Here is a 26653-nt window from a genome sequence, read left to right as displayed (position 1 = left end):
TGCTTCTGCTCTAGACCAAGCGCTCAGAAAGCCAGGACCTTGCCCACCTTGGTCACTGCTCATTCCCCGGAGCCTGGCACGAGACGTGCTGTTGAATGAGTGAGTGGAAACTCCCAAGAGTTAGGCTGCCTGAGCTTGGAGGATGAGTGGGAATTTGGGTGTTTGGGGGCTCCAGGAGGTTTCCCTGGAAGAAGTAGGACTGGCAGGCAACCCTGGGGGTCAGGGGGACTTTAACTAGTTCCTTAGTCTCAGCTGGGGGTGGCAGGCTGAGAGGGATCCATTCAGAATGGGCTGGGGTCACAGGGCTGGGGGCCAGGCCCACCTCGCCTCCAGCTTGCCAAGTGACTGATCACTGACTCTCCCTGGGCCTCACTCTCCCCATGTGCCAGATAAGAAACCAGGTGACCTTGCAGAGCCATGATAGCTCTAAGGTGAGCCCCTGTCTGGTGGTGGGCCCGGTGGCCTGTTTGACTCAGGGAGGGAGGAGCAGGTCTGAGACCCCAGGGCACCTGCCTCACCTTTCCGGAGATTCTGAGAGTGCTCCGTGTGGTTGGAGCTGTAGCGCCAGCCAGGGATGCTCAGGATCTGCAGATGAAGATTCGGGGGCAGCGTCACGGCCTCTTGCTGCTGGGGTCCTGGGAGCTTCGGCGCAGTCCCTGCAAGGCAGATGGACAGAGTGAGGAGAGGGTTTGGGGCTCAACTCCTCCTCCTGGCACTCAGAGCTCTGCACATTACATGCCCCTGCCCCTGCCCCTGCCAGCCACTTCCCATGCATCCTTGCGGGCAGCCTACACCGCACCAGCCCAAAGTGTGCTCCCAATGCCCCAGGCCTCCACTTCCCTGCCTTTGCTCAGACCATAGAGCTAAGAGCTGGGAGGACCCTGACTCTCCTCAGCCTAACCATCTCAAACTAGAGACGAGGAAAGAGCTCAGAGGGCACAAAGCTTATTCAAGATAACAAGGCAAGTCCATGCACAGCCCTCTTCTCTCTCTCTCCTTTCTTCCTTCCTTTTTTTCCTTCCTTCCTCCTCCCTCCCTCTTTTTTCCTTTCCTTCCTTCCTCCTCCCTCTTCCTTCTTTCCTTCCTTCCCCCCTCTCTTCTTTTCTTTTCCCTCCCCTCCCTTCCGTTCCCTTCCCTTCCCCTCCCTCCCTCACTTCCTTCCTTCCTTCCCTCCTTCCTTCCTCCCTTCTTTCCTTCCTTCCATCCCTCTCTTCTTTTCTTTTCCCTCCCCTCCCCTCCCCTCCATTCCCTTCCCCTCCCTCCCTCCCTCTCTCCCTCTCTCCCTCCCTCCCTCCCTCCCTCCCTCCCTCCCTCCCTTCCTTCCTTCTAGATAGGGACTTGCTGTGTCACTCAGGCCAGAGTGCAGTGGTGCAATCACAGCTCACTGCAGTCTCAAACTCCTGAGCTCAAACTGTCCTCCCACCTCAGCCTCCCAAGTAGCTGGGACTATGGGCCACCACCCTGGCCAATTTTTAAAAATTTTTTTGTAGAGACAGGGTCTCACAGGCTAGTCTTAAACTCCTGGGCTTAAGTGATCCTCCCGCCTTGCCCTCCCAAAGTGCTGGGATTACAAGTGTGAGCCACCATGTCCGGCCAGAACCCTGTTTTCTACTCAAGATCTGGGATGCCAGTTCCACCCGTTTTGTCATCTACTGGTCTCTCTGCTCAAAAGGCACCTCAGCCCCTACTCCTTTCAGGTCTAGATGTTCAGCTGGAGCTACCATCTTCTTACAATACCCCAGGCCATGCTGATTGGTCCAGGCATGGGCCACCTGACCCCAGTAGGACTAATCAGAATCTTTCCCTAGGACTTTTGCACTTGGAACTGGAAAGTCCAAGTCTTAGGTCCTTTTGAGTGGGGAAGACAGAGCTGCTCTTTGAGAGCAGCCCCAGAGCTGTTCAGAGTCACATCCCAGGTGGGAGGTGAAGGAAAGTCTGCAGACGGAGAGAAGTGCAGGTGAGAGACGAACAAGGACAGCCTCACGAGGGCTCCAGGCCCTGAGGCCCAATTACACCCTGCCCTTCCCTTGGTTATGTGGGCCTCACCATACACTCTCCTTGGGGGCTCAGCTAGTTCAAATTGGGTTTCCGTTACTTGCAACCAACAGAGACCAGAGTGAGGCCAGGTGGGATGGAGCTGACAACAGCCATGGGGCTTTCTCAGACACGGCCTCATCTCCCTTTGCAGGAAAAGCCCCAGCTACACAGAAGGAACCACTGACTGGTCTGGGAGCAGAACCTGACCCTGCTAGGCCAATCAGATTTCCTCTTCTGGGAATCTGAAGCATGGGAACCAGAGGTGGCTCAATGGCCGTCCTGGGAGACATGGCTGTGAGCCTCTGCTCCTGAGATGCCTAGAGCTGCCCTGCCTCATGCCTGTCTGGACCTTGTATCCAGCTCCTCCTTAGATTCCATGAGCTTCTCCAGGCTCTGCCCAAATAGCTGCCCCTTCAGGCTCCGTTACTTCCAAAGAACCTTAATTGACACCCCCCGGACCTGATCCCTGACCTCCTCCCAGCAGTGGTCTCACACTCCTCTACACCCACGAAACACCAGGCCCTCTATGGCATGGCTCCTTCTCCACCCTGAATCCTGGCTCTATACGAGCATGCCTCCCCTGTCCAACAGCCCAGGAAAACTCTCCTGGGTGCGGGCTGCTCTTCTGCATCTCCAGCGTATGGCACAGGCACACTGCAAGTGCTCAGTATATGCTTGTTGCATGGGTGAGTGACAGCCTGCCTGCTGGCTACTGCCCTGGGTTCTGGCTCTAAAACCAAAGCAGGGAGAACCTTAAAAGCACATGCTAATCAAAACCTCCATAGGTGAGTAGAAAAAGAAAAGAGTTTAAGGATTAGTGAGAATGGCAGCAAATTGTATCTAGGTCTTGCAGCTCCAAAAGACCATCTTTAAATGTAATCATTGTTTAATGTTTCTCATGTTCTGCTACTTTATAGAGACACAGAACTACATGGTTGTTGATCTGATCTACAGAAGCCTCAGTGGAGGTACAGAATAAGTCCTTCAGGTTAGACTATAGATTAGAAAGACCCCTACCTGGTGACAGCACACCTAGATTCAGACCCAACTTGTCTTTTATTTTTACTTTTGAGACAGAGTCTCGCTTTGCCACCCAGGCTGGGGTGCAACGGTGCAATCTCAGCTCCCTGCAACCTCTGCCTCCCGGGTTCAAGCAATTCTCCTGCCTCAGTCTCCCTTGTAGCTGGCATTACAGGATTACAGGCGTGCGCCACCATGCCCAGCTAACAAACCAGTCTTTTAAATGCTAAGCCTCCAGACCTAAAGTGACATGGTGACATAATATCATATTAAGAAAGGAAAAGATACATCAGAGAAGAAAATGGAGAAGATACAGGGAAGAGGCATATGGTGAAATGGGTGAGTCCCAGCTCTGTACCTACTAGTTGTATGACCTTAAGTGAGCCACTGTTTGCCCTCAGTTTGCCCATCTGTTAAATGAGGGGCTTGGGCTAGAGGTCCCTGAGGTTGCTTCCTGCCCAAAAGCTGCCCAGATTCATGAGGGCACAGGCCCCTCCCAAGGCCCGCCCTGGCCTGGCTGGTGCTGGGGCAGTGATGATGTTACTCTGAAAGGGTGCCCCTTTACCGGCGAGGTCTCCGAACAGCACCACAGGCCTGTGCTGCAGCGCCAGTGCGCTCCTCTGGCGCAGGGCAGTGGTGAGCGACCAGGATCCCAGCAGAAGCCAGAGCACTGGGTGGACGACTGAGGTGTCATTCAGCGTGAGGTTGTAGCCCAGGTCCCAGTCGAAGTTGTTCCACAGCCGCCGGTGGAGCATGACCTGCGGGAAGGCATTGTCCGAGAGGCCCGGCTTGCACCTGGGCATGCCTGTGGGGGGCCGCGAGGGGCTGCTGCAGGACAGACCATGCCTCCTACCTCCACCTGCCCATTCCCTTGGCTGGAGATGCCATGTGCCCGCTCCGACAGCAACACAAGCCTGCTTTTGCCATCCTCCATGAAGGCCGACTGAACCATGGGGTAGTAATTCTGCAGACAGAAACATCGCCAGGTGGGCGATTGGGGCAAAGGGCAAGGTAGGTCAGGCATCACCCTCTGGCCACCCCAGCTAGTGCTCCCCATAGGCACAGCAGCAGCATGGGGCTGGGACCTTGACTTTGGAGACCAACAGACTGGGGTTCAGACACCAGCTCTGTGGCTTCCTACCATACAGCCCAGCTGACATGGGTGCAGGCCCTGGCCAAGCCCTGGCCACGCATCATCTCATGGATCCTCAGAATGACCCTTTGATGAAGGAGCCATTTTACAGGAGAGGAAACCGAGGCACAAGCCAAGGCACATACTATTCTTGTCTGTGGTAGCACCAGAATTCAGACACCAGTCTGACTCACAGCCTGCACGCTCAAGCCCTGAATGGGCAGATACACAGGCTTTAAAAGAATTCTCTCTAGAGGCCGGGCGCGGTGGCTCATGCTTGTAATCCCAGCACTTTGGGAGGCTGAGGCAGGTGGATCATCTGAGGTCAGGAGTTCAAGACCAGCCTGGCCATCATTGTGAAACCCCATCTCTACTAAAAATATAAAAATTAGCTGGGCATGGTGGCAGGTGGCTGTAATCCCAGTTACTCGGGAGGCTGAGGCAGGAGAATCGCTTGAACCTGGGAGGCAGAGGTTGCAGTGAGCCAAGATTGCTCCATTGCACCCCAGCCTGGGTGACAGAGTGAGACTCAATCTTAAAAAAAAGGAAAAAAACATTCTCACTGGAGGCCTCTACTGGCCTCTACTGCTGCAATTTGATGCTTAATGGGTCCAGGAAAGGCGCCATTGGGAGTGTGCCTTGTGGGCATTGCAGGGCATACCCGGGCGATGCTGTTGTTCACATAGGAAACATAGGGCCTCCGCTGCATCTGGTAGCCGTTGTTGTCTGAGTAGATGACCTGCTGGCTGTTTAGGTTGGTGCTGGTCCTCAAGACAGCCTCACGGTTCAGCTCCAGGGGGCCGGCTTGGTACTCCTGCTCTATCCGGTGGCAGAGCAGCTCCCCGTCATGGCCCTGCGGCACATGGGTGAGCCGGGAGCGGATTGCATACGTGTAATTCTGTGCTGTCATGTTCCTGGAGGAGAAGGGAGCATCAGTAAGTGAAGCTCCAGGAACCTTCTAGATGCTTCCTTTTTGCACCCCTTCCTTCATGTGGGCAGGGTGGCAGGGCAGGGTAGGCCGAAAGGCAGGGAGCCTTCTTGGGCCATGTGGACAATAGCACCACCCAGGACCCCGAGCGGCTGGGAGCAGCCTGGTTCCCCAACACCACAGGGCTGCCATGCCGGGCCTGCCTTACGTCTGCTCTGATCATGGAAGAACAGGTGCTCTGTGAGCCCCAGGGTCTGTGGGTCTCTCTCCCAGCTCTGAACTTAGCTCCCAACCAACGTGACACAGCACACGCAAACGCAGCCAGCATGCAGACACCAGAGCAATTCATTTCTTCATCAAACCACGTGTCAACCACGGCCCAGGAGCTGGGGTTCAGAGCAAAGACAGACCCTCATTCACTGAGCTGCCTGCATGCGTGCGCTGACTGTGTGCCGGGCTGTGGGGGTCACCCCGGGGGGAAGCACCTGTAGAAGTACTGCCGGATCTCAGTCACAAGCTGTGCCGCCACAATCTCCATTTCCACAGCTTCCCACGCAGGCACCGCGGCCTTGCCCGGTGTGAACAGGTAGTTATCGGAAATGGGGCCCTGTTTCACATCCCCGTTGACGTGGTACTCCAGGAATTCCTGGGTCACGTGCACCGTTCGGTTACTCTGTCTGCAGAGGCAGGAGAGAGAAGATGTCATTCTCATCCTGCACAAGGTCTTACAGACACCGGCTGGCAAGCCTCTCTCTCCAGATGCCATCTGAGTGGCCTGCGTAGCACTCACGAGGCCATGTGACTCAGCTCATCTAGAAGCCCTGAGACCCCACCCACAGCCAGTGTGGCCTTAGACTCCATCCTGTCCCAGAATGGGTCACAAACGAGGAGAGGGACAGAGCCTGCAGACAGGAACCATGAGCCGTCAGCAGAGGGCACCCCCAAGAGGTGGAACTGGCTCATCCAGGCTGTGGTCTGAAAGCGAAACCAGTGCAGGAACGGGCTTTTGTCATGCTGACTCTGAGCTGTCCAGCAGGACACCCATGTGTACAGACCCCATGTCATGGGCCAGAGCCTTCACTGACTTCACCTGGTTAAATTCTCCCAACCCCCAAGGGCAGGGACTGTTAACCCATCCCACTCCCGAGGCATCCGAGGCTGGAAGTTGTGACATCATGTACCCAAGATCACACATCTAGGAAGTGTGCAAGCCAGAACTCAAATTCAGCCCCGACTTTAAATTCTGTGCTCCCTCCTTTCTATTAGGATGTTTGTGTTAGGACAGAGGATGGGAGAAGAGCAGGAGGGGGTCAAGTATTTTAATTGTAAAATGCAATCTTTGGCCTAACCAAGTGCACAAGTGATGTATTTGTATCTGAGTCTGGCCTGGCTGTGGGCGGACAATGAGGTGGATGGCCTCTGCACCCACTTCTCTGTGGGATTGTGGTGAGGGTAGGGAAGGAAAGGGAGGCAGGCTGTGGAGGGTTCTACTGAGTGCTGGTGGAGGAGGAGAAAGAAAAGAATTGAGGCCTCTGGCCCTGGACCCCTTCCCCACACCATCCTTTTAAAAAGCTCCCCCAGGGGCCATCAAAAGAGTAAAAAGACAAGCCACAGAATGGGAGGAGGGATTTGCAAATCATAAATCTGACAAGGGACTTGTAGCTAGAATATATAAAGAACTCTTACAACTCAATAATAAAAGACAAGCCAATTTAAAAATAGGTAAAGGATCTAAAGACACATCTCACCACAGAAGATATGCTAGTGACCAGTAAGTACATGAAGAGATGCTCAACACCATTAGTTAGCAGGGAAATGCAAATCAAAACCATCATGAGATGCCACTTCTCGCCCACGAGAATGGCTATAATTGAAAAGACAGAAAATAACAAGTGTGGGCGAGGATGTGAAGAAATCGGAACCCTCATCCGCTGCTGGGAGGAACAGAAAATGGTGCAGCCGCTTTGGAAAACGGTCTGGCAGTTCCTCAAAGAGTTAAACATAGAGTTAGCTTATGACTGAGTAATTCTACTCCTAGCTATGTACCCAGGAGAAACGAAAATGTATGTCCACACAAAAACTTGTACATGAATGTTCAGAGCAGCATTATTGATAGTGGCTAAAACGTGGAAACAACCCAAATGTCCATCAACTAAAGAATGGATAAACAAAATATGGTACATACATGCGATGGAATAGTATTCTGCCATGAAAAGGAACGAAGTACTGATACGTGCTACGATACTGATGAACCTTGAAAACATGCTAAGTGGGTTGTGGGTTGGGCATGGTGGCTCACGCCTGTAATCCCAGCACTTTGGGAAGCTGAGGCAGGCGGATCACTTGAGCTCAGGAGTTTGAGAGCAGCCTGGGCAACCTGGTGAAACACCATCTCTACAAAACACAAAAACTAGCTGGGTGTGGTGGTATGCACATGTAATCCCAGCTACTCAAGAGGCTGAGGTGGGAGGATCACTTGAGCCCCCGAGGAGGTTGAGGCTGCAGTGAGCCATGATTGTGCCACTGCACTCCAGCCTAGACTACAGAGTGAGACTCTCTCAATCAATCAATCAATAAAAAGGGGGAAAAAAATATGTGAAGTGAAAGAAGTGAGTTGCAAAAGGACCACATATTGTATGAACAGGTAAATCCGTATAGACAGAAATAGACTAGGATTGCCAGGGCCCATGGGGGAGGGGAAGATGGGGAGTGATTGCTCAACAGCATGAAGTTTCTTTCCGGAGTAATGAAAACGTTCTAAAATTGATTGCGGTGATGGCTGCACAACTCTGTGAATGCACCAGAAACCACTGAATTGCCCACTTTAAATGGGTGAATTGTGTGGTATGTGAAGTGCGTCTCAGTCAAGCTGTTACATAAGGAACAGAAGCGCTCCCTTCAACCCACACTGCCCTGGGGTTGGTGTCTGCACCCTTGGCTTCCCACCCCAGGCCTCTGCACAGGCCGTCTCCTTCCTATGGAACAACCTCCCCTATGCCCTTCGAGGCCTGGGGCCTGGCCCCAGGTGTCGTCTCCAGATGGCCCCTACTCTGAATACCAACAGCTCCTCCTTTCTGCTCAGGTGACAGGCACTGGTTTTGCAAGGCTTACCCCGGTGGGGTTTTGGGAGCCTAATAAGAACTCCTTTGTCCTCACTGGAGTTCAAAACGAGAGACAGACAGGGCCACGAACGGGACAGGACAGCCTGAGCTCCAGTGCTGGAAATGCTGGGTGGGACCCTGGCTTAGGCATGTGGGGTCCGTGGGCTGCCGTAAGGGGCATGTACAGAGGGGGCGTGGGGCCTGAGTGAGGAAGGGACAGGGCACATTCTGCCTCTCCTGGCCTAACCTGGCAGGCTTGGACCATGCTGGGGTTTCTCCCATTTCTGCAGCTCCTCTGCCCAACTCCCCCCTTGCCAGCCACCCATGCTGGCTGCTGTCACCCCTGCACCTGCCCTGCTTTCCCTCAGGAGCCACTGGGGAAAGATGAGGACAGACCTGACTGGGGCCCCATTCCCAGAGAAGTCCTGGAGCTCTGTGGGCAGGGAGCTGCTGACAGTGACCTTGAGCTGAGCTCCCCTGATACCCACCTCAGTACAAATGCCCCTCTCCCTTCTTCTCTCCCTCCTCTTTTTCTGTCTCCCCTCTCCCCTTTCCTGTCCCCTCACTTTCTGCCATGTACCCCTCTCGGTTAGGAGGTCACATCAGGAGACAAGGTGAGTATTCTGGCAGAGGCAGCTGGGCCTGATGAAGACTGCACCGGACGTGGCCTAGGAAGGATAAACCAGCCACAAGGTCTTTCTTGGGAGGTCAGCTGCCCACTCTGATGTCCACAAATAGCTGCTGAATGAATACATGAATGAATGAATGAATGAATGGGTGGTTGGGTGAGTGGATGGATGGATGAATGGGTAGGTACATAGGTGGGTGGGTAGGTAGATGTATGGATGGATGGGTAAGTGGGTGAGTGGATGGATGAGTGGGTGGATAATTGGGTGGATGGATGGATAACTGGGTGGGTAGATAAGTGGGTGGGTGAATAGATGGGTAAGTAGACAGGTGGGTGGGTGGGATTAGATGATTTTGAAAGTCCCGTCCTGCTTTAAAGACAGTAACACTATTTACTGAATAGAGATTTTATGTTTCTCTAAATTAAAAAAAAAAGTGGTAACTTTTTTTTCCCAGAGTGAGTCCCTCAATGCTCATTTTTTTCTATGGATCAATAGCCCTGGAATGAAAAAGTATAAGAAAGCCTTTCCTGCACTGGCCCAGGCTCACACTTGTAAAATTAAAGATCACAATAGCAGGAAGGGGTTTCACCACCATCTGTCCATCCCCCAAGCAAGTGAGCAAATGGAGAATCCAGGTAGGGGCCTGACATGCCCAGGCTCCAGGCATGCCTGTGCCTCAGAGACAGCAATGGCTGCACCTTACCTCTCCCAGATGCTGTGCATCAGGTTGGTATCCTGGTCAAGCAGCACAATGTAGCAGTCGTTTGCCACAGGCACCAAGTACCTGCCCGCATGGCTGGTGCGTCTCCTCAGCCTGCGGCCAAATTGAAGGGTGCTGGCCACAGTGGCAGCCGGCTCCTGGGTGCCCTCTTGGGCCCCTGCAGTGGGTCTGATGCTGTAGTGCCGGTAACTGAGGCCTGGGATTGTGGTCAGAATAAGCAGGTCATACGCAGATGGGGTCTCTGTTGAGTTCTGGATCTGCAAGGCCAGCAGGATGAGACCTGTTAACTGTCAGCTCACACACTTTCTGGAATGGGGTGCTCACCACCTGCTGAGGAGCAGTGTCTTTCCATCTCTCGGATCCTGCCGATTTCTCCTCCCTGCCCCCAGTTCTGGCTTTCTCCCCTTGGACCCCCACAAACCACATCAGTCCTAGGAGAACCCTTCAGCGACCTGAAGATAGCTGGTTCTTGGGGTCCCCAAAGCTTCTCTTACTCCCAGCTCCTGAACTGGGAGCTCCTGAACACCCCCAGCTCCTTTAATCATCCATCATCAACCAAAGTGATGACTCCCAAAAGCAAACCCAAATCCACCGACCTCTTCTGGAACCCGAGATCCACGAATACAGCTTCTTGCTTGACACCTCCACGTGGATGTCCACAGCTGACCTCACCAGCTACCCCATCCCACCCACATCTGCTCCCTGCAGCATCCCCATCCAACGATGGCCCTTCCAGCACCTACCCTGCACCTTCTGCTCCCCGCTGTCCAGCTTTCTCCACCCCTACCCCCTAGTCATCCCATCCCTCAGTCACTCCCCTTCCCCATCCCCCAGGCATCCCCATCCCCCACCCTCCAGCCACTCCCACTCACCACCAAGGCCCCCCACCACCTTCTTGAGGCCTTTCATCTCCCTTCCCTGTGGCCTCTGCCTGGTCACAGCTGCTGTGGCCCCTCCCTAGGTAACTGCCCATCATCTGCACTGCTGTCCCCACATCCACTCCTGTGCCTACCAACCCATCCACTGCAGCAACCAAAGCAAGCTTTTCGAGACTCTTGTCTGCTGCAATGGGGGAAGGAAGCCTCCTCTGGGACCCAGCCTCCTCCCTGCGGTGACCTTGCTCTGTCCTCTGGCCCTTGGGGCTCCAGCATCACCAACCCTTCCTTCCTGACACTCCTGCCGTTTCCTGCCTCTGAGCCTGTGCCACGCTGTGCCCTCCACCTGGACTACCTTCTCCTGGGAGGGGCCATCCCCCAATCTTCTCATCCCCACGTGGAGGGACTTTTCCAGGTTAACCCTCCTGGCCTCTGCTCACCTCCGAGGTGTCTGATTTGGGGAGGGAGGCTGGAGGAGGGCACTGTGCCCCCTCAGTTCCTGTGCCCCGGTGGGGAGGCCTTTTGGGGGCCCTATTAGCAAGCCCAATAATGGTGTACACGCCTCCCAACCCAGCCTTTATCCCAAATACAGCAGACACCTGTTCCCTGCCTGCCTGATCCCACATTGATGCGGCCTGGCCCACCTATTTAAAATGTGTCCCCAGCCCCTGCAACTTGCTGTAGTGACTGTCCCGCTCATGGTGGTCATCGCCTATCATATTCCATATTTTTCTTATTTTACTTATCACCTGTCTCCCCTACTGGAATAGATGCCCCAGGCAGTGGGATTTTGTCTGTTTGGTTAGTACACCATCCCCAGCGCCTAGAACAGGGGCTGACAGACAGTAGGAGCTCCAGAAATGTATGCTGAGGGAATCTACTCCTAACGGATACTGCATCTGAGTGGGGAAGGGGTGTGTGTGGGGGTCTGCTCAGACCCATACCCTCCCCTCGCCTCTCCCTGTGCTGGACAAACTCCTCCTCGGTCTCAGTTCCGGCCGAGGGCCCCTCCCCTGGCTCCCGAGTCACCACTCCACACCGTCACCATCCACGTCTGTGTCCTGGGATGGGGCCTGGCCTCGCTCAGGTCCAGGGGCCCAGCACCCAGCCCAGGGCTGGGCCCAGGATGGGCGTTCGGGAGCTTTGCTGAGTGAATGAGTGATGTCAGCCCCTCCTCCACCTCCCCAAGAAGGGTCAGCTGGGTGGCGTGTCTGGCGCCCTCTGGAACCAGAGTTGGCCTGATCCATGTGGGGTGTCTGGGTGGTGTGGAGAAAAGCAGTCCAGCCCCATACCTAACATCGGCACCTCCATTAAAGCACCCCTTTAAGATTCCTGAAGGCTTTCCCACATGCCAGGGTGGAAATTCATATTAGATCACAAATATTCCCAAAGGCAGGGGAGTGACGGAAAGCTTCCCACATGTGAGGCCTTTCTAGGGATCAGCCCATACAAGGGGGCCCAGCGAACAGGAGGGTGAACAGGCCTGGTGTGGTGGCTCACGCCTGTAATTCCAGCTCTTTGGGAGGCCAAGGTGGGAGGATTGCTTGAGGCCAGGAGTCTGAGACCAGCCTGGGCAACATAGTAAGACCCTGCCTCTACCAAAAAACAAACAAAAAAATTAGCCATGTATGGTGGTGTGCACCTGTGGTCCCAGCTACTCAGGAGGCTGAGGTGGGAGAATCAACTTGAGCCTGGGAGGTTGAGGCTGCAGTGAGCTGTGATTGTGCCACTGCACTCCAGTCTGCATGACAGGGTGAGACTTTGTCTCAAAAAAAAAAAAAAAAAAAAAGGAAAACTGACACTAAAAATTGTTTTCAAAAGTGTAAGCAGGGCACAATGGTTGAAAGGCTAATGCCACCTCCTAACTCCCACTTGGCATGAGTGATGCCACGGACTGAATGTCTGTGTCCCCTCAAATGGCTGACGTCCAGATTCCAAGTCATCACTTAGGAGTGGGGCCTTGGGGAGGTGATTAGGTCAGGAGGGTGCGGCCCTCAAGAATGGGATTAGTGCCCTCGTAAAAAAGACCTCAGAGAGTTCCCTTGGCCTCTTGTGCCATGTGAGGACACACAGGAAGATGGCAAGCAGGAAGAGGCCCTCACCAGAACCCGGCCATGCTGGCACCTTGATCTTGGACTTCCTGCCTCCAGAACTGTGAGAAATAAATGTATGTCATTTAAGCCATGTAGCCTATGAGACTTTGTCATAGCAGCCCAAGCAGGCTGCGACAGATGAGGCCCTTATCTCCCATAGCGTGACCCCATTAGTGCTGGGCACAGTGCAAGGCCTGGGTGCAGGGGAAGGCTCAGCTCATGGCTGGTGGTGCTTGAATATGGAGCCTGTTCCACCTCTTCCTCACTGGGGGACTTTGACCAGTCCCTTAGTCTCAGCAGGCCTCCGAGTACACGAGGGGATGACAGGGATGATGACACAGATGGCCCTTGGCTTCTGGCCACATTGGATGCCCCAAGCCCAGTATCAGTCCGCTGGGTAGATCCAACTCCCCTCAACGGCTGTGTGTCCCTGGGTGATGTCTTCCTACAAGGGCAGACTGTCTCACTTTCACTCGAACCACGGCTTTGATTGACCAAGGAAGGTTTGGAGGTTGGGAGTTTGCCACCTCGCAGCTGTGTGACCTCAGGGACTCTGTGTGGTACAGTAAACATAGATAGATTTGGTCTTTGTCTGCAGCTCTTGCCACAGAGCTCCTAAAACCATTGGAACTTCCTGAGTGATAGGAGTGTCTTCTAAAGTTCATAACAAGCCCCTTCCAACCTTATCTGAGCTTATGCTGTTGAGGTGCCTTCTGGCAAGGCCCATAGGTGGCTTCAGGATGGGGCTGCTCCCAAGGAAGCGAGCCCGGGTTAGAGGGCTGGGATGCTAGGCCCTCCCTGCTTCCACCTCACCAGTGCTCCCTGCAGCTGTCCCTGAGTTGTACCCTTTCTTTCTTTTTTTTTTTGAGATGGAGTCTCACTCTTATTGCCCAGGCTGGAGTGCAGTGGCGCAATCTCAGCTCACTGCAACCTCTGCCTTCCAGGTTAAAGCGATTCTCCCGCCTCTGCCTCCCAATTATTATACCAGTGCGTGCTACCACGCCTGGCTAATTTTTGTACTTTTAGTTAGAGACGAGGTTTCACCATGTTGGCCAGGATGGTCTCGAACTCCTGACCTCGGGTGATCCACCCGCTTCAGCCTCCCAAAGTGTTTGGATTACAGGCGTGAGCCACCGCACCCAGCCAGTTGTACCCTTTCTAACAAAACTGTCATGGTAAGTATGGCACTTGCCTGAGTTCTGTGAGCTGTTCTAATGAATTATCAAACTTGTGTGTGTGTGTATCATGGGAACCCCAGAATTCAGTCAGCAGGACACAAGTGTGGTAGCCCAGGAACCCCATTTGTGGCTGGTGTCTGAAATTAGGGGTCTTGTGAGATTTTGGGCCCCTAACTCGTGGGGTCTGTGCTCACTCCAGGTACTTAGTTCAGGAATGAATTGATTTTAGGACACTCAGTTGGTGTCAGAAAAGTGGAGAATTGGGTGGTGTTGGGAAAAAACCCCACTTTGCTTCTCTGAGCCTCAGTTTCCTCTTCTGTAAAACAAAGGCGATAAGGCCTCCCTTGCAGGGTCAGAAGAGACAATGTGCCTGGCCCAGAGCAGGTTCAGCAAGCAGCCAAGGCCCCTCCAGCAGGATTTTGTGTCCATACCTGCGAGGGTACTGGGTGGCCCGCCTCATCTGTGACGCGGACTCTAGGGAAACCAACAGTCAGGGTGACGATGGTGGTGACCATCCAGGCCAGTGGGTTGTAGACCGAGGCAAAATGTCCTGCAGGTCCTGCATCTGCACACACAGAAGAGGCGTTGCTTGTGCCATGTGACTCACCTTCTGGAATGGGGTGCTCACTGGCTGCACCTCAGTATGAGGGAAACTGAGGCAGGTGAGATGCAGCCCTCCAGAACTCCCAGGGGAGCCAGGAAGGGGGCAGGCCAACAGGTGTTTCCCACAGACACAGCGTGGGCTACATTCTGCAGTCTGGCTTCCAGGGCAGGGCAGGCGGAGGGGCTCGGAACATAAGGTGTCCGTGTCGCCCTGGAGAACTGAGGTTCTATTCGCTCCTCACACATCTCTGTCAGCCCATTTTACTGATGAGGAAACAGGTCCAGAGAAGTACAACCACTTGCCCAAGGTGACCCAGCTTCTAAGGCCTGGCTCCAAAGCTTTGAGTGCCGGGCACTGTGAGCCACCAGAGAATTCTCTGGAGCCCAGAGGGTCAAGTCCATTGCCTAGCCTGGCATTTTAGGTCCCTGTGATGAGGACCTGGCCTCTCTTTCTGTTGCATCCTACCAGCCCATGTGTGTGAGGTCTGGCCACACCTGAGAACTCCTGGATCCCTGAACCCAGCACATACTTCCAGCCTCCCTGCCTCTGCCTGGGCTGTTCCCTCTGCCGGGGACACTTTCCTGGTCTTCTCTACCTATTCACAGCTTGGGGAAGCCTCTCCTGTGTGTTCATTGGAATGACAGCTCCTCAAAAGTCCCCACCTGGCAGTGAAGCCAGACCCCAGCTGAGAGCTCCCGTTCTGCCACTGTCTTTTCCACCTGGCTGGTGTTCCTGAGGCCAGGGGGCCTTCCAGAGCCTGCAGGTTGGATGGGATTACACACAGACAGAGATGGGAGGGGAAGGGCATGTTAGATGCTAGGGCAGTGGGCAGGCCACAGCTGGGACACCAAGAAGTACAAGGCAGCCAGGCATGGTGGCTCTTGCCTGTGATCCCAGCACTTTTTTTTTTTTTTTTTTTTTTTTGAGACAGAGTCTCGCTTTCTCGCCCAGGCTGGAGTGCAGTGGTGCGATCTTGGCTCACTGCAAGCTCCGCCTCCCGGGTTCACACCATTCTCCTGCCTCAGCCCCTGAGTAGCTGGGACTACAGGCGCCCGCCACCACGCCCGGCTCATTTTTTTTGTATTTTTAGTAGAGACAGGTTTTCACCGTGTTAGCCAGGATGGTCTCGATCTCCTGACCTCGTAATCCACCTGCCTCAGCCTCCCAAAGTGCTGGGATTACAGGTGTGAGCCACCATGCCTGGCCAGATACCAGCATTTTGACAGACCAAGGTGGGAGGACCACTTGAGCCCAGGAGTTAGAGACCATCCTGGCAACATGGTGAGACCCTGTCTCTCCAAAAAAAATAAAAATAAAACAATAAGCAAGGTGTGGTAGTGCATGCCTGTAGTCCCAGCTACTTGGGAGGCTGAGGCAGGAGGATCGCTCAAGCCCAGGAGTCTAAGGCAGCAGTGACCTATGACTGGCACCACTGCACTCCAGCCTAGGTGACACAGCAAGACCCTGTCTCAAAAAACAAAAAACAAGAAGGAAGTGCAAGATGACCAGGTGCAGGCTGTGGGTGGGACCTGGGGGCCTATGCACAGAAAAGTCTCATGCGGGCAGAGGGCCGCCAACCTGTCTTCATTTGTCCAGGATCTTCCCAGTTTGGAAACCCCTCAGTCCCAGGCACACTGGCATGTGATCAGTCACTCTACACGTGGGAAAACTCACAGTCAAAGAGGCTGGTCCCACGGCTGCCCTGCTGTGATGTCAGCCAAGTGGAGTTCGGGAGGGAGTGCCAGGAGCCAGGAAGGGACCGGGCCCCTGAGGACACCGGCGTACTCTCTGCCAAGGCTGGGCAGCACCGTGTTCAGGTTCAATCCCTGCTCTGCTCCTTCCTACCCGAGTGGCCCTGGGCTAGCATATAACTTGAGTCCGTTTCCTCGGCTGTAAAATGAGGACAGTAACCATTCCTATTTTGTACAGATTTTGTGAGGCATTAAATTCAATACTGCATGAAGGGTATTTTGAGCTTAGTAAATGCTCAAAACATGTTAGCTGCTATTTCTGGCTCTTCTTGTAACATCACCAACCCTTCCTCATTGCACGGATGAGCAAACAGAGGCTGGGAGGACTGAAGCCACCTGTCCGAGCTCTCACCATGGGGAAGGGCGATATGGGTGATGTGGACTCAGAGTCTGAAGCTGGGGTCGTTGAGCCCCTCCCCTGACCTCCTCAGGCTCTCCCTTCATAAAGGGGCCACAGCCTCCCTGCAGGGCCCTGCTCACCGGAGCTGGCTGCCATGGGTGCCTGGGGCTGGAGCTCATCTAGGACAATGGAGGCCATCAGCTTGCGCACGCCCAGCATCCCCGAGGCCAGGTGCGTTGCGTACATGTCTCTCACCTTGGGGGACTCAGTCCCAGTGATGGCATCATGGTGCTGGACCTGCAGCAACCCCCAGAGGGGAGGAAGAACAGGATCAGGACCTGACTCTGCAAAGCACCTACAAGGCACCTACTAGGCGCTGGCTCTCATTCTGGCTTGCCAGGTGCCAGTGGAGAAGGGGGCAGTCCCCGCCATTTTACAGAAGGAGGAACTGAGGCCAAGAGAAGCTGAGGAGCTCGCCCAACTTTTCCTGCCCTTGTGGGAACTCATTGTCCCCCATCTCTGGACCCCCTGCTCTGATGGACCCTGAAGTCACCTCATTTCTCCCACAACATAATGACATGTTCTGCCAGCAGCTCCTTTTGGGGGAACTGTTACAGTGTCATGGCTGGTGTGACCCTTTTTTGGATAGGTGACTGAGGACAAGTTACAGGCTGTCTTGGGTCTGTTTTCCCATCAGTACAGTAGGGGATGGGTGGAGACGGAAACTCATGAACTGGCTATTCAGCAGCCACTGCACCAAGCAGGCTGTGCATACCAGCACATCCAGTTGCCCCACCGTCCTCCTGGGCAAGCTCGTTGTTCTCATTGTACAGGAGGGAATTAGGTCTTGGGTGGGTGTGGGAATCATGTGCCTGATATCACACAGCTGAGCCGAGATATGGATGCAGGCAGGGCTGTCGGACACAAATGCCACTCCACCTTGTCCTTTATCCCTTTTGCTAAACTGCTACAAAGCTTAATGAGGCCACCAGCTGGATGGATCAGGCTGTGGTCTCAGCCTTGGCCTGGGTTCACCATGCACTGGCCTTGTAACCAAAGGGAACCTCAGTTTCCCCTCTGTAAAGTGGGGCCTCTAGTGCCCCAGGGCTGGAAGGATTGGCTAGGACAAGGGAGGGGAGGTGCGCAGCATGGGAGGTTCCAATCCTGCCGCTGTGGCTAAATGTGGTGTTACCTCGGAGACGGCCCAGCGAAGCTGCTGGAGCTGCCGCAGGGCCCAGGTGGGGTCCAGATGCCCACGGGGGGCCGGCCACAGGTAGCGTGTGAACATGGACTCCCCGGCATACAACAAGGCGCTGGCTCGCCGGGCCAGCCCCTTCAGTGCGCTGCGGGACGTGTAGAAGCCCGTCCAGGCCTGGAATGGTTCTGGGAGACAAGGGAAGATGGTGAGCTTGAGACGGCATGACCCAGAAGTCTGCTAAGCTCCAGCCCTGGAAGAGCTGAGAAGCTGGGGCTGCAGAGGTAGCCTCTGCCAGGGTCACCCAAGGAGGCAGGCCCGGCAGGCAGCGAGCCCAGGGCTTACAGCTTCCAACTCAGGCCTCCTCCCATAGCCAGACTAGGAACTGCCCAGAAAACCCTGGATGGGCCTTGGGCAGGGTGGGAGAGACAGGCTGCACTGGGGCAGGTGGGGTGGGGTGCTGAAGGATCCTGATCGGAGGCAAGCCCAGGGTGCCTAGGAAACACAGAACAGCTGTGTGAGCAAAGGGCCTGGGAGACCCAGAGGGGAAGAGGAGGAGCCAGGTGGGCAGGACCCCACTGAGAAGGGCCTAGACTGCACAGAGGCCTTCATGTGTGACGTGGGCATGGGGAGGTCAGGACAGGCAGGCGTTTCAGCAGGGATTCTCTGGGCGTCCAGGGAGGATGGATGGTAGGAGGCAGCAAGGGCTCAGATATCCCAGGGAGCCAGTGTCCTGATGCAAGACAGAGAGGATGAGGATGCCCAGGGCCCATGCAGGAGGCAGGAGGGTTGAACCCTCCCAGGGAGTGGCTGTCTGTCTCAGAAGGGAGCTTCCTATTGCTTCTGCTTTCCTGCTCCTCGGCGTCTGGGATGTGCCCAGATTTGCCTGGATTCCCTGTTCTTCCCCCACTGGTCCTGAACCAGACTGGGAGGGGTGGTCACATGGCCCAGGGGACAGGCCACAGCCTGTGGGTCAGATGGGGTCCTCCACAGCTTTGCAGCCATGTTGAGAGTGGGTGGTGAGGCCCGATTCCATTCAGTCTGGCAGGGGCTCCACATCCTCAGTGGTCATCACGATACCATGCCCGCCTGGATGCCATGCCCACCTGGACACCACGCCCACCCACACCAGCCTGGATACCACGCCCACCTGGACACCACGCCCACCCACACCAGCCTGGATACCACGCCCACCTGGACACCACGCCCACCCACACCAGCCTGGATACCACGCCCACCTGGACACCACGCCCACCTGGATACCACGCCCACCTGGATACCACACCCACCTGGACACCACGCCCACCTGGACAGAGCCACACCCAACTTGACTCGGGTATATCCCTACCTGCTAGATGTGGCCACACCCACAGTCACTACCCCACCCACCTCACCATTAGCCATGCCCACGTTAACATACCTCCTCCTGCCTTGACTATAACCACACCCACATCCACGGACATCCCCCAACCCGTGTGTGTAGCCCCACCTGCCTCCAATGTGGTGTCAACAGCAGGAGCCGGGGACTATGCAGCCCCACTGGTCACCATGCAGACCCAGAGGCTGGGGCCCAGAGAGGCAGGACTAAGCCAGGTCATGGGTGAGTCCAGGCAGTGCCCAGGCCAGAACGAGCCCTGCAGCTGGAGTTCATCTGTGGCATCTCTTTGGAAGGGAAATGTTATGGTTTGAATGCCCCTCCAAAACCCATGTTAAAATTTAATTGCCATTGTGACTGTATTAAGAGGTGGGATGCTTAAGAGGAGATTAGGCCATGAAGGCTCTGCCCTCGTGAACAGATTAATGTCATTGTCATGGGACTGGGATTGTTAGAAAAGCAAGTTCAACCCCCTTGTCCGGCTGTTCTTTTGCACTCAGCCTTCAGCCATGGGTGATGCAGCAAGAAGGCCCTCTCTAGACACCAGCCCTCCACCTTGGACTTCCCGGCCTCTACATCTGTGAGCCAAAGAAACTTCGTTTCCTAATCAATGACCCATTCTGTGGTATACTGTTACAGCAGCACCCAGAGGGCTAGGACATCTGCTGAGCCCTGCCTCTGTGCTGGGCAGGAGGCTGAGAGCACTTCTTCTCATTGAATTTTCACAGCAACCCTATCTATGCACGAGGCACCACAAATGTCCCCCTTTGGAGACAGGGTGGTTTCATGACTTGCACACGGCCAGGGAGTAGAGGCTTACTCACAGCCAGCCCTCTTAGCTCTCAGGCTGTGCTGCTGGTGGCCAGCCCAGTTCTGGCCTGAGGACACAGGCATGATGCACAGAAGGTGCCCAGTAATGACTGTGCAGTGAAAGGAAGCCTGAGTCAGCCTCAGCATCAGGAAAGGGCTCGTAGAAGAGGTTTATGTGGAACTCATGCAGGAAGAGAAGGTGATGGAGGCCGCTCCCAGCAGGAGGCACCACCTGTGCAAAGGCCAGAGGCAGGAAACTGCATGTGGTGGGCAATGGTGAGAGGCTGAACCCTGTGGGAATCAGGTGGTGCATGTGGCAGCCAGGATGTCCAGGTGTAGTGAGCAGAGGGGGTCAGTCTCTGCCCCTGCGCCCCACACAGAACCTGCCTGGAACCCCTCCAGGGCTTGGAGAGCAGTGCCGAGCAGACACTGAAGTGGGCAGAGGGTACATGGACTATACCCTCCCTGCCACCAAACTACCACCCCAGCCCCTGGAAGCCTGTACCTGTGGAATAGGGCAGGAAGTCGTGGTGGTCGCGGACACGCCAGGTGACATTGAGAGCGTGCAGGGCACGGAAGTAGTCGCCCAGCGTGGCGTACTGTACCGAGACACCAAGCTCGGCAGCATGGCTGTTGATGTGGTCCAGCAGCGGGTCCATGTTGGCAAACTGCACCGAGGCATTGAAGAACTGCTTGTCACATCCCTGCAGGGACATGGGAGCAACATCCTGTGCCGTGGGAGCAGGGCGCTCGCCCAGTGGGGGTGGGCTGATCACCGCCCTCCATCAGCTGCCCTCCCAGTCTCCAAGGCGGCCAACAGGGGCCCCAAACCAGCTCCCATAGCAGTGGCTTGATCTCAGCTCATGCAACCTCCGCCTCCCGGGTTCAGGTGATTCTCCTGCCTCAGCCTCCCTGAGGCTGCAGGCGCTACCACACCTGGCTAATTTTTATATTTTTAGTAGAGACAGGGTTTTACCATGTTGGCCAGGCTGGTCCCGAACTCCTGACCTCAGGTGATCTGCCTGCCTTGGCCTCCCAAAGTGCTGGGATTATAGGTGTGAGCCACAGCGCCCGGCCCTGGGCATCTCTTAAGGCCCATCAGTGTTACTACTTATCCAAATCATTATAATTAATGATTATTATTATAATTAATATAATGATTAGTAACAGCAATAATAACCATGACTGAGTTACTGACCTTAAGCTTGCCTTCACAAGGGCAGTCATGGATGAAGAAGGCAGGCTCTGGGGCCCGCCTGACTGGGTCTGAACACAAATTCCACCCTTCCTAGCCACCCTAAGGAACTCTGTGGCCTCAGGAAAATTCCTTAACCTCTCTGGGCCTTGGTTTCCTCAACTGTGAAATGGATACCAGCCTGCTTCCTAGCCCCAGTGGTGCAAATTAGATGGCTGAGACAAATATATCCCACAGGGCAGTGCCCAGCACACAGCAGGTGCTCACTAAAGGTTAGCTGTGACGATGGCCACGACGTGCCGGGCACTGGCTTCCCGGGAACGCTTCACCTCTCACCAAGCCTATGAAGCCTGCTGCCACCGTCCCCATTTTACAGCGGAGGCAACTGAAGCTCAATGGACTCTAAGGCACGCAGTGCCCGAGCCGGGAGCCAGCCCGGCCCAGGCAGGGAAGAGAGCTGAGTGGGAGCTGGAGAGGCCAGCGTGGGTGAAGGTGCTTTTCCAGGTGGGGGAGGGGCTGGTAGAGTGGGAGAGGCCCAGGGGTCTGCAGGGAAGGAGGTTGGAGCCACTGGGCTGAGCATGGCTGCCTAGCCGGGTCTGGATAGGGTGGCCCTGGGTGCAGGGGCCAGGGCTTGCACGGTGCTCCTTGGGCTGTGTTGAGGGCACAGCGCCTGGGACTCTGCCTTACCCAGGGCCAGAGGACGTGCGGTGTCCGGAACCAGGCGGCTCTCTGCTTCACGTTGGCCACCAGGGCCTCGGCATAGAGGTTGATGTTGGCTGGGGTGACGGGCTCACTCATGTTGGGGTATACCCCATCTGGGGGAGGCTTGGGGAAGACAGCCACACCATTCCAGTAAAATCCTGACCTGTGCGAGGGCAGAAGGTTAGGGGAGAAGACACGAACTCTGTGGACAGCCAGGGCTCACACCCAAGTGCCACGTTCTCCCAGCCTTGGGACCTTGGCACATCATTTCACCCTGAGACTGAATTCTCCCACTCCATGACCGACGATGGGTCACAGATTCGTTTGCTCATTCACGCAGGCCAACTTCTCGCCCATCAGACCCCGGGTCTCAGGACCCCAAAGAGGCCGGGGCCTTGGTGAGGCAAGTGAGGCCCTGGCCTAGGGTACAAAATTTATGGGGGTGCCTCAATTCTTAGTAGCTGAGATAAATGATATTTTAATGCAGTAATTTAAAAAATGAAAATTAATGCAAAAAACCCATGAGGAACAAAATGTCAGAGTTTTAAATAAAGACAGGCTCAGTATTTAACATCTTTCTCTGTTTGCCTTAGGCTGGGGGTGTGGAGAACCCCCAGTTAAGTGCCTTCCTTGCTCACACTGTGCAGCCTCGGGGTAGCAGCCATGGAACCCTTGTCTGGAGCTCTCCAACCTGGGCAGCCCCTTCTAGCATTCCCACCTCTGTTTCTTTTACAGACAGGGTCTTGCTCTGTTGCTCAGGCTGGAGTGCAGTGATATGATCACGGCTCACTGCAGCCTCGAACTCCCGGGCTCAAGCCATCGCCTCAGCCTCCCCAGGAGCTGGGACTACCACCATGCTCGACTTGTTTTTGAATTTTATGTAGAGACGAGGTCTTGCTCTGTGGCCCAGGCTGGTCTCAAATTCCTGGGCTCAAGCAATCCTCCCACCTCGGCCTCCCAAAGCACTGGGATCACAGTCATCAGCCACCAGCACTGCCACCTCTAGCCTCACCAAGCTCCCTGGTAGAATGTGGAGCAGGTTGTTGTGAGGATTAAATGAAAGTCATTTATGGAAAGGAGCTAGAAACAGTGCTGGGCACAGAGGAGGGCTGACAAATGGCAGTGACCGCTAATTAATCCCGGCCAGCGTTCTTCACCCCCTCTGCCTTGCCTGTTGTCTTTCCTCTTCCAAGAGAGGCTAAGCACCTGGCCAGGGCAGAGTGCGGATTTGAACCCAGGGCCGTCTGACTGTACAGAGACCAAGGCTGGCTGCTGCCACCATGTGGAGGCTGCAGAGCTGGTGGCCTGAATCCAATGCTGGCTCCACCACGTCTGCCAGCTGTGGGACCTGGGGTGGGCTGCTGTGCCTCAGTTTCTCCTTCTGTAAGATGGGGCACTCACAGCATCTCCGTCAGTGGGCTGCTGCGAGGGTCTGTGAGGTATCACAGGGAGAATGCTTGGAACAGGGCCTGGCTCATGGTGGGTGCTTGGAACAGCGAGCCAGGAATGTGAATGTGGGTTCACTGCCTATCCTCTCTGCCCCCGGGGGGTCCTGGTCCATGGCTCCACACTCCTGGTCCCCACTGAGTCTTCACCCAAAGCCTTCTGGGGAAGAAGGTGTACAGTGAGGCTAAAATCCCATGTGCTTCTTGACATCTGAGCCTTGAAGGCCCCCAGGGGCCTAGGAGTCCCCTGCTGTCACCTGATAGCCCCCACCAGCGGAAAAGTCCTCTTGTCTAGCTCTTCCACTATCAGTCAGACCAGCTGCACCCCACCTGGTCCTCCACCCAACAGTTTCCACCTCCCTGCCAGCTGGTGAAATTATTCAAATGAGCCACTCACGTCCTCTGCAGGAGTCGGAGGGCACCCGCCCCTTGCTGCTACCCAGCTGCCCCTGCGTGTTCAGTCCGCTCCACAGTGCACTCCCACGGGGCCTTGGCGAGTGAGGTGTGAGCTGTGATTGTATGTGATAAACAGAAACTGCTATGGACGTCACCTGTGCTGGGTAGGGTGGTGTGTATTCAACCATCTACCATTTAGGGTGAGGACCCCTCCCTCACCACGGGGTGAACGGGAGGTGATTGGACAAGAGGCAGCTCCGCAAGACAAGGATGAGGAGCGATTTATTCCCAAGGGTCTCCAGGCCCCTTCCCTCTCCCACTCCTCCAGCCTTCTTTTTTTTTTTGTTTTGAGATAGAGTCTGATTCTGTCACCCAGGCTGGAGTGCAGTCATGATCTTGGCTTACTGCAACCTCCATCTTGTGGGCTCAAGTGATTCTCCTGCCTCAGCCTCCCAGGTAGCTGAGATTACAGGCAATGCTGCCATGCCTGGCTAATTTTTGTATTTTCACTAGAGACAGAGTTTTACCAGGTTGGCCAGGCTGGTCTCAACCTCCTAACCTCAAGTGACCCACCTGCCTCGGCCTCCCAAAGTGCTGGGATTACAGGTGTGAGCCACTGCGCCTGGCCTCCTCCGGCCTTCTTCATTGTGATCCCTGATAGGGACAAGGATGAGGAGGGGAAAGGGTGGGTGGGGACGAAGCCTTGTGCCAAAGCCCCGACAACAAAGACAGGCCACGTCAGGAACGGGTGGGGAAACACCCATGTCCGGGGGCCTTCCCCCTGCATCCACAGCACCCCTATCCCTGCACCTCCAGCCTGGAACCCAGCTTGCTCTCCAGGCCCAGGCGGGATAGAGGCAGGGAGGTCACTGGGGTTGAGGGCAGGTGAGCTTGGAGGGTGTTAGAGAGACACTGGACAGTGCCCTGGAGGACCGTGGACGGGATGGGGTGCCGGTGGATGGCTCCTGGAAGTCAGCACATTCAGCTTCCTCACCTGGCAGGTACGGACAGGCGAGGCGAGAGCAGAAGGGGACCTGTCATGGCCAGGAAGGAGGTTCTTGGGAACACTGATGTAAAGACCTCATCATTGATTGATTGATTGATTGACTGATTGAGACAGAGTCTTGCTCTGTGGCCCAGGCTGGAGTGCAAGTGGTGCAATATCGGCTTACTGCAACCTCTGCCTCCCGGGTTCAAGTGATTCTCCTGCCTCAGCCTCCCAAGTAGTTGGGATTACAGGGATGCGCCACAACACCCAGCTAATTTTTTTTTTCTTTTTTTGTATTTTCAATAGAGACGGGGTTTTGCCATGTTGGCCAGGCTGGTCTCAAATTCCTGACCTGAAGTGATCCACCTGCCTTGGCTTCCCAAAGCGCTGGGATTACAGGCATGAGCTACTGTGCCCGGCCTATTTTTTTTTTTTTATTTTAAATAGAGACAGGGTCTCACTCTGTTGCCCAGGCTGGAGTGCAGTGGTACCATCATAGCTCACTGTAACCTCCAACTCCTGGATTCAGGTGACCCTTCTGCCTCAACCTCCTGAGCATCTAGGACTGCATGCACCCAGCTAATTTTTAAGTTTTTGTAGAGATAGGTTCTCACTAGGAAGCCCAGGCTGATTTTGAACTCCTGGACTCAAGTGATTGTCCTGCCTCAGCCTCCCAAAGTGCTGGGATTACAGGCATGAGGCACCGCACCCAGCCAAGATCTCATCCTTTAAACAATCCTCTTTTGGGACAGGGACTCATAACAAGGAGCAATTCAGAGTCACACAGAACTGGAGTCAAATCCTGCCTCCCCTACTTACCAGCTGGGTGACCCTGATCTGGTCACTTACCCTCTCTGAACGTCAGTTTCCACATCTGTAAAATGGGGTTGATAACTCCACCCACTCTGCTGGGGAGGCTGAAGAATGGGACACCATGTGCTTAAGGAGCTCTTGTCAAAAACTGCAGAATAGGGCTGGGCGCGGCGGTTCATGCCTATAATCCTAGCACTTTGGGAGGCCAAGGCAGGTGGATCATCTCAGGTCAGGAGTTTGAGACCAGCCTAGATAACATGGTGAAACTCCCTCTCTACTAAAAAGACAAAAATTAGCTGGGTGTGGTGGTGGGTGCCTGTAATCCTAGCTACTCAGGAGGCTAAGGCAGAAGAATCGCTTGAACCCAGGAGGCGGAGGTTGCAGTGAGCCAAGATTGTGCTACTGCACTCCAGCCTGGGCAACAGAGCAGAAGCTCTTGTCTTAAAACCAATAAACAAAAACAAAACTGCAGAACAGCTGCAGGGGCTGGGAAGACCCTGCTGTCTGAGATCCCAAAGGCACTGCGGAAGGGCACGTACCTGTTGGAGAAAGGAATGTGGGAGGGGGTGCAGTAGCTGTACTGGTCCATGATGTGCGTGAAGATTTCCTGCTGCTCTGAGAGGGATGGGGACCCTCGCCACACAAACTGCAGACCCTGCAAACCGAGGAGAAGAGTGAGGCTGGAGGGGCTACATGGCTGCCCCAGCTCCACTTCCCTCAGCCCCATCTGGGTGTCTGCCGCCTGCCCTCACCTTGGCCCTCCCTCAGTGGTTCAAGGATGAGCTCTCCCCTGCCGTTTCCGTCTAAGACTGGTTGTGGGATTTGCCCTCCGGAAGGAGTGCTCATTCACCCCACCCACTCCTCAATGCAGGCTTTTCTCTGCCAAACCCTGTAGAATTAGCACCTTCTAACTCTGCTTGAATGCCCCCAGGTGCAGGAAGCTCATTACTTCTCACCAAGTGTGCAGTTTATTTTTTTATTTTTTATTTTTTATTTTTTACAGAGTCTCACTCTGTCACCCAGGAGTGCAGTGTCACGATCTCGGCTCACTGAAACCTTCACCTCCCTGGTTCAAGCGATTGTCCTGCCTCAGCCTCCTGAGTAGCTGGGATTTCAGCCACTTGCTACCACGCCCGGCTAATTTTTGTATTTTTAGTAGAGACGGGGTTTTGCCATGTTGGCCAGGCTGGTTTCGAACTCTTGACTTCATGTGATCCGCCCACCTCCCAAAGGGCTGGGATTACAGGCGTGAGCCACTGTGCCCACTGGAAATGGGGTCTTTACAGAAGTAATCAAGTTAAAATGAGGTCATTAGGGTGGGCCCT

General features: G+C 54.9%; 1 protein-coding gene across 6 annotated transcripts in view; it reads right to left on the bottom strand.

Annotated features, from left to right (window-relative positions):
- The window catches only part of MAN2B2 (mannosidase alpha class 2B member 2), a 47540-nt gene that overhangs the window by 7631 nt on the left and 13256 nt on the right, over positions 1–26653 (bottom strand). For 2 of the 6 annotated variants that reach the window (XR_010156417.1, XM_016951258.4), the window contains exons 5-17: positions 25868–25983; positions 24101–24181; positions 21672–21849; positions 20295–20493; positions 17602–17792; positions 16550–16706; positions 14146–14279; positions 9551–9825; positions 5603–5794; positions 4851–5103; positions 3911–4021; positions 3623–3815; positions 519–656 (exon numbers count right to left, since the gene is read on the bottom strand). Coding sequence is in view for 4 of the 6 variants with exons in the window: in XM_016951258.4 (XP_016806747.3) it covers positions 519–656; positions 3623–3815; positions 3911–4021; positions 4851–5103; positions 5603–5794; positions 9551–9825; positions 14146–14279; positions 16550–16706; positions 17602–17792; positions 20295–20493; positions 21672–21849; positions 24101–24181; positions 25868–25983 (2218 nt within the window). In the remaining 2 variants the exon portion in view is untranslated. The remainder of the gene's footprint in view (positions 1–518; positions 657–3622; positions 3816–3910; positions 4022–4850; positions 5104–5602; positions 5795–9550; positions 9826–14145; positions 14280–16549; positions 16707–17601; positions 17793–20294; positions 20494–21671; positions 21850–24100; positions 24182–25867; positions 25984–26653) is intronic. The other 4 variants (XR_010156418.1, XM_016951259.3, XM_016951261.4 and 1 more) reach the window with 3 other exon arrangements.

The sequence above is a fragment of the Pan troglodytes genome, chromosome 3 (assembly GCF_028858775.2).
Source record: "Pan troglodytes isolate AG18354 chromosome 3, NHGRI_mPanTro3-v2.0_pri, whole genome shotgun sequence".
Classification (NCBI taxonomy): domain Eukaryota; kingdom Metazoa; phylum Chordata; class Mammalia; order Primates; family Hominidae; genus Pan; species Pan troglodytes.
Note: the sequence above shows the minus strand (reverse complement) of the source record. Positions and strands in the feature narration are given on the sequence as shown.